Raw genomic sequence first — 8,015 nt, forward strand, 5'->3', positions numbered from 1 at the left:
ATAAATGCGGCTTCTACAGTGTTAACAAGCTTTTCCTTTGATTTGACCTGGTTACCTAGTTTATAAACCCAGATAACCAAAAATCAAACTCGTCCAAGATTTTTTAAAGGGTAACATTCTGACCAAGTTTCATTAAGATTGGTCCAAAAATGTGACCTATAGAGTGTTAACAAGCTTTTTCTTTGATTTAACCTGGTGACCTAGTTATTGACCCCAGATGACCCAATATCAAACTCGCCCAAGATTTTATTGAGGGTAACATCCTGACCAAGTTTCATTAAGATTGGGCCAAAATTGTGACCTCTAGAGTGTTAACAAGCTTTTCCTTTGATTTGACCTGATGACCTAGTTTTTGATCCCAGATGACCCAATATCGAACTCGTCCAAGATTTTATTGAGGGTAACATTCTGACGAAGCTTCATTAAGATTGGGTCAAAAATGTGACATCTAGAGTGTTAACAGTCAAATTGTTGACGACGGACGGACGGACGGACGACGACGGACGCCGGACACAGGGTGATCACTAAAGCTCACCTTTGAGCACTTCGTGCTCAGGTGAGCTAAAAATAGCTAATTTCTTCATTCACTTGATTGTATTTGTATTATGCTTTATATTATAAAAAGTTCACGGAAAAAGATGTTATGAAATATATTGTAATGCTAAAAAGTAAACTCAGTATACACAACTACAGATGTCTACGCTGAGAGTTCTTTCTCCTTGCAAGTTGTGTTTCCGTGACTCTCTTACTGTAAAACCTTAGTTAAAAGAGAGAAAATCACCAGACAATAAACAGTTACTTCTTGCATCATTACTTAGTGCTAAGAAATCTAGGCCGAATACCAGGTATGTAAATTGACTGAAGATATAACATAAAGTGTTGAAATTATACGAACAAAGCAGTAAAAAGACTAACCTTTACTTTGCATCAACTGAAGTTGTAACAATGTGTAAGTAACGAGAAAAACGACGACGGTAATTTTCAGGTTACGTTGAGATGCCATTCCTTTTCCTCTTTAAAATAATTCTTCTTTCTTCACATGCATATCACTAAATAAAACTTATGTTTTAACACACCTGAAATGGAAATATTTTTTCTTTCTGTACAAACATATTACATTGTTTTCTTGATATCCTGCAGCGGATTATAGTGTATTGAACGTATTTAGATAAAGTGCTTTTAAACAAATATTTATTCTATCTCCGTGTCCTCAACTGTCAATTACATTCTAAAACAGGTTTTACATAATTAGTAGCAATTGCTAGAAACTGTCAACGCACTACAAGGCATGAAACTTGGAACTAAATAATACCTGGATTTTCAGCTTTGTTGTTATTTTATTCTATTATGATAAACAACAATGTCAGAGGAGAATTTTTTGAAAGAAAAGAACTGACATTTTGAAGCTCTGACCTATTGTAACGGACGCTACTTTTATTTTCTGATGATCACGTCCAGACAAAACAGTTTATGTAACCTATGAAGCTGACTTTCAGCTAGAACAGCCGATCCTACTTGTTTTTTCCTATCTAAAAAGAAAAATAATAGTTGAACCTACTTGTTTTTTCATCTAAAAAGAAATATAATAGTTGAACCTACTTGTTTTTCTATCTAAAAAGAAAAAAATAATAGCTGATCCTACTTGTTTTTCCTATCTAAAAAGAAAAATAATACAGTTGAACCTACCTGTTTTTCCATCTAAAAAGAAAAATAATAGCTGATCCTACTTGTTTTTCCTATCTAAAAAGAAAAATAATACAGTTGAACCTACCTGTTTTTCCTATCTAAAAAGAAAAATAATAGCTGATCCTACTTGTTTTTCCTATCTAAAAAGAAAAATAATAGCTGATCCTACTTGTTTTTCCTATCTAAAAAGAAAAATAATAGTTGAACTTTCTATCTGAAAAGAAAAATAATAGCTGATCTTACTTGTTTTTCCTATCTAAAAAGAAAAATTAATATAGTTGAACCTACCTGTTTTTCCATCTAAAAAGAAAAATAATAGCTGATCCTACTTGTTTTTCGTATCTATAAAGAAAAATAATAGTTGAACCTACTTGTTTTTTCCTATCTAAAAAGAAAAATAATAGTTGAACCTACTTCTTTTTCCTATCTGTACCAGGTGAGCACTTCCATTTGACTTGTATTCACCAAACTATCCCGTTGAATTTATCTTGAAAAAGATGGTACGTATCCTTATCTTATATAATTCATGTAGGGTTGACTGTAGTCGTAAAAAATAACCAAATTGTTTATTAATAAGCCCTTAATTTATGATTTATTAGTGTACCTCTTCTGGTTCAATATACCTATAGAGAATAAGTATTTTAGACGCACTGATACATCATTAGGTTGAATATAGAGTTCATTGTTTCATATATCACAAAGCGTGTAAGATCAACATTATAGATAGCCATGCAATTAAATGTTTAATTGGTAACTGATACACTACAAAAGACACTTCAGTCACAAAGTGATCCAACGGGAGCGTCATGTTAAATAACGATCTACCGAACGTTAACTCGTGACTGCAAACTGCAAATAGTGCGTACCCACTGCAGCCCTCTGTCATCTGATTTATTTGAAAATAATATATTTGACTCTCCCTTGTGCGAATGCATAATAAGAAAATTCTTACTTCCTTGTTTGTCCTGCATGCTGATCTCCCAGAGCTGTATCCCTTCTATCAGTGTCATCATTAAGGGTAATAGTTCATTATCTCTCGACTTAAATAAATTGTATCAATCTTTAACACTGTTCAAAAATACATTAGAGAAACGAAACTATTTTAGAGATAAAAAGAATGTACCGCTTCATAAATAACAAAAGTCCATACACGTTATATTTTCCAGATCTTATCTATACATGTTACAATCTAATAAAGCAAACACGATTCGGCTATTCTGTTTTTTATTCACATTGTACCATTTCCATCACCCCTATCGTGCTTTTTTAAATTATCGTTTAAACTCAATACTTCATTTTGTGTAATTTTGTTCAAGGACATTCAAAACCATGCTATTCAGTTCATCGCTGTAATATCTTTATGAATGTTATTTATCTTAAAAATACACGATCAGTATTAGTTTTGTTGAAATGTGACCTTGCTCTTTGTTCTTAATATAATACTTTATGTAATAGATACAGTACGAGTTTTTCTTCAAAAGTGTCCTCTTACAGACTTAAGATGTCGTTTCGCTAGGATGAACACCAATATTGTCCGAGGCGAAGCCGATGATAAAACTGGTGTTCGTCCTAGCGAAACGGCTTCTTACGTCTGTAAGGGGACACTTTTGAAGAAAAACGATTACTCACTTTAACTCATGAGTAAACCAATTATTCACTTATCCATTGCTCTAACTACAACAACAACAACAACAACAACAACAAAAAAAAGAAAGAAAGAAAGAAAAAAAACGAATAGGATTTGACACGATTTCAATTTACAAAACAACTGAATATTTTATTTCAATGTATTCTGTATCTTTTCCAGGAGCCAGGGAATCTTTGATTTACCTGGGAAATACTAAAATACTGTAAAGCAACAGCAAGAAAAAGACACCAAAAGGTGCCTATGTTAACAGAGAAGGGAATAAATTTTGTATTCATAATGTTCATTAAGAGCATATTTCGTTTAAACCCAAGTGAAAATGGCAGATAACTGAAAATTCAGCTCTCTGATTGGTCAGTTAGAACTCCTGATGTCATGATAAAGTTGTGAATACCATTTACAATAACAGACGGGTGGGTGGGATAAATTGTTGTAAGTAAGAAATAACCTTCTGGTGTCAAATTCTTGCCCCGAGTAACTAGAACACTTGTAATGCAAGTTTTAAATACTACATGTATACACTGACGCTTAAACACGAAAATATCGTGCAAAGCATGATTGAAAATGCATAAACAAAATTATGGTAAAGACTTTGAAGTATGAAATAAAGCATGAACTGGAATATAGTAACGATGGGAATCATGAATAATTTTATGTTACTGTATCTAACTTATACGACGATAAGTGTACTGAATATATTAATGAATGAATAAATAGATTTTTATTTCGAAAGATAAACATAAAATTATTATCGTGTGCCTTTCTAAATATATTGTATCAGCTAGTGGTATTACCCGAAATGTTCGTGCGTTCAAATTTCAAACGGGTGGCAGTACATGTGTTTGTACACTGGTATACATCACTACATGATATACAAGTCGTTAAAAATGACAGACGTTTTCTTTTTGACGAGGAAACGAACGAACGACCTCTTACCACCCCTTACTGTTGACATTGAGGCATCGGAGCTCCGTTGCTGGATGTGCCATTTTGTAATGAAGGTAAGATATATTTTATCTGCTTATATATCTTATGTTTTAAAAGTTTAATAGAGGTTTGTTGTAAATTTAATCTTGGTCTTCGTAAAAGGTTTCTATAATATCTGTTAGCAATACACTCGCCTTAAATGTTTTAAAAACAGCCTGTTAAACGGAAAAAGATCACAAGAGCTATGTAGGCTAACACAAAGAATGGTTACTAAGCTCACCGGAGCACATAATGCTCTTTAAGGATCGATGAATGCCAGGTTCACATTAACATTGATTACACTCTAATGTCACCCTTGCTAAATCATTGTGTATCTAACTAGAACACAATCTTCAAACGAATATCACCAGACAGAGTGTTATAAAGAAATAACAAATTGTTTACTCTGCTCGTGAGAAATTAAAACTATTTATTATCAGCTCAAAATAATTAAACAATGCATGTTGCTTATATCAAAGCTTTTGTGTAATTTTGTGCAAAAATGTTGATTAGGTCTAGAAAACAGTTGGTTGTTTTCGCTTCTTTTTTTTGGTAATCTGTGTTCCTTCAATAAAGTTCTGTTTAGTTCTGTTCTGTTCAATAAAATTGGATTTTTCTTGTACACAAGATTATTAGTAAGTAAAGCACGTTCCTCCGTGTTCTGCGCATGGTTGACAAGAAGGCAACAGTACGATGGTGTAGAACGAAGATGCGATGGCGAAGCGCGACCATACGATGGACTGTCATCATCATACTGTCGGACTTCGCCATCGAACTGTCGTGTTATTGCCATCGTACTGTCGCGCTTCGTCATCGTACTTTGTTTTTGTTTTGTTTTATTCATTTTAATTTGTTTACGCTGCGCTGCGTAGTTATGACTGTTTCCAGTCTAACTAATCAATCGTAGGCCCAGCGAGATTTGAATTTTGAGACCCGTTGCCAGACACAGGTCGGCGCCTGGATCGATTCCAAAGAATTAGATTCATATGAGATGATTAAAAAGGGACCTTAATTCTAGGCCCGGGTGTTAATTTTGGAACATGTCTGGATCTTGGCTGGAGTATTTATTGTTATTGTAATGTTTTTAAATGTTATACCCCCCCCCCTCAATTGTATCTAAATTTCCAAAATAATAAATAGATTATGAAATATATTTAAATTTATTAAATTTTGTCATCCGGGGTAAGAGCCGCGATTACCTTACTTACACTCCTGAAACGCCTGAGAAAGACTGCCACTGACCATGAACTACATCTATACTCTTAAGATTTATTTTATTAATATTAAAACTTTAAAAACTTTAAAACTTTAGAAACACCTCTAAAACATAACCTTTATATACGTCCGATTGTTGACAGTACACAGGTTATTTATAGATTACACGCCACGCCTACTGCATTAATGTGTCATATCGATAAATATGCTTATTTTATATTCTCGTAAACATTCAATGTACTTCACCGATACCGTTTTACTATATTTTAAAATTGCTGTCATTTTGTCATTTTTTAATGTTTTTCAGTTCTGTTTTTTTTTTGCACTTTATAGTCCAAAGTCTGAATTTAATGATTGTATCGTACGGTGCCCCTAAAGTGACATGTTACACACTTTTTTTCAAGTTAGGTAATGTGAGACTTTTTTTATTTCGTTTAAACGAAATGATTTCGTTTAAACGAAATAATGATTTCGTTTAAACGAAATAACTTATTTCGTTTAAACGAAATGATTTCGTTTAAACGAAATAAGTCATTTCGTTTAAATGAAATAAGTTATTTCGTTTAAACGAAATCATTTCGTTTAAACGAATAGTTATTTCGTTTAAACGAAATCATTTCGTTTAAACGAAATCATTTCGTTTAAACGAAATAAGTTATTTCGTTTAAACGAAATGATTTCGTTTAAACGATATAACTTATTTCGTTTAAACGAAATGATTTCGTTTAAACGAAATAAAAAAAAGTCTCACATTACCTAATTGGAAAAATGTGTGTAACATGTCTCTTTAGGGGCACCGTAGTATCGGTATTACTTACTTTACTTATTGCATGTAAAAGATATTCACGATCGCGCTGTATGAAATTTTGCGGTTGTTTTTATCAAAATTCGACTGTTTCTAAGTGATTTTGGTTATTTTAATGATATTATCTTCCTAAAAGTGCTCTAGCAATATAGCTATATGTGTTCTTTAGCGATTCTGCAAATTTGAAGATAAACTATGTATTAATAAATGTTTTACACGCGAATCCTGTGTACCCGTCACCTAAATTACGCGTAAGAATTTTTACTTAAAATTTACCTGTTTACCTGTTGTTTGTTTACCGTTGTGTGTCGACGTCTGTATGTTTCCGGATCATCATCACTACTTGATTTTCCTATCACATATATACATTGCTGACCATTACTTTAAACTACGAAAACACAAAGACTCTTATTTCTTTTTTTATTTTGCCTAAAGTTTTTAATAAGATTAAGTTATAAAAATATAATTAAAATTAATTTAGTAAAAACAGGTGACCATCCTTGCCGAAATGTTAAGTGTTTGCAAGGATGTGTCTCCTGGTTTTAAAATCATTGTTTAAAATTAGCCTAGTTATGGCTTAAAATTACGTATATGTTTAAAATCAGAACAATTTAAAGAGTATTTGGCCTTTTGATTATTATATAAAACAATAAAAATAACATATGTATATATACATTTTAACAAACTAAAAGTAAAGTACTATAATATAAATTATAATGTTAAAACCTCTTTCGGGCTTATTTTGGTATACTTCATATACAGTCGGCTCCTGTTACTATGTTATTCTTGAATTTATTTCTAGCTGTTCATAGTTGAGGCCCGACCCTAGCAACTTTAATAGATAGCGCCTTTCACCCTTAGGACATATCGCCTGTATTGACCGCACCAGTGCCGTTAAGCCTTACATGGTACCCCAAACGGGGTGCATATACAAGCTCAGCCCCCTGGTTATTGACGCCATCTCTTTTGAACGAAGTTTAGGATTTTAACATGTTTATACACGTTTCCCCTGAGATTATATTATCTCTATTGACCGCACCAGTGCCGTTAAGCCTTACATGGTACCCCCAGACGGGGTGCATATAGAGATTCAAACCCCCTGGTACTTTGTGGTATTAAATTAAGGCCAAAGTTATAAAATTCATTGTCTGGTCGGGCCACTCCTATGTAATGTTTATGTTTTGTTTATATTCTGTTCAAGTAACCTGTTTTGGTGATGAAATGTATTAGGAGGCTGTAGACCTGCTGCTCGACTTCCTTTGGAGGGAAGAGGAGTGTTTTTCTGTCTATACAGACCAACCCGAGTTTCAGGAGTCCACATTCAAGTTCCAATCTGTGTTCTGCATTTCGTGTACACTCTTTGTGTATGTCAAAGAATACGTGGTTGAATGTTTCGTATTCTGTACAGTGTGGGCATAGATGTTTATCTGAGTAGTTCTTCCAGCCCAGACCGTTCCGCCCCAGCCTTAATCTGGTAATGATCTTATCATGGCCGGTGTTTGTGCTATAAATTTGCATTTTACTGGGAATATGTTCTGAGAGGGCGCATTGTGTCTTGTTGTAGCCATCTCTGTTTAAAAAACTCCCTTGATTTGGCCTTTATTATGCTATTAACCTCAGATACTGCTAATTTGACCTGTTTTGGGGCTCCATTTTCGGACCCTTGCTTTGCTAGTTGATCGACCCTTTCGTTTCCCA

The 8,015-nt window shown here is 33.5% G+C and overlaps 1 protein-coding gene across 5 annotated transcripts in view; it reads right to left on the reverse strand.

Moving 5' to 3' along the window:
* LOC123536079 (alpha-1,3-mannosyl-glycoprotein 4-beta-N-acetylglucosaminyltransferase C-like) overlaps positions 1 to 3,149 on the reverse strand; it is a 30,382-nt gene extending 27,233 nt beyond the window's left edge. Inside the window, exons 1-3 of one of the 5 annotated variants that reach the window (XM_045318890.2) lie at positions 2,639 to 3,129; positions 2,101 to 2,173; positions 916 to 1,076 (exon numbers count right to left, since the gene is read on the reverse strand). In XM_045318890.2, coding sequence (XP_045174825.2) covers positions 916 to 1,003 — 88 coding nt within the window. In that variant the 5' untranslated portion in view covers positions 1,004 to 1,076; positions 2,101 to 2,173; positions 2,639 to 3,129. Of the gene's footprint in view, positions 1 to 915; positions 1,077 to 2,100; positions 2,605 to 2,638 lie in introns of those variants that run through there. The other 4 variants (XM_053528450.1, XM_053528451.1, XM_045318892.2 and 1 more) reach the window with 4 other exon arrangements.
* Between the last annotated feature and the right edge of the window lie 4,866 nt (positions 3,150 to 8,015).

This window comes from Mercenaria mercenaria, chromosome 17 (assembly GCF_021730395.1).
Source record: "Mercenaria mercenaria strain notata chromosome 17, MADL_Memer_1, whole genome shotgun sequence".
NCBI classification, from domain to species: domain Eukaryota; kingdom Metazoa; phylum Mollusca; class Bivalvia; order Venerida; family Veneridae; genus Mercenaria; species Mercenaria mercenaria.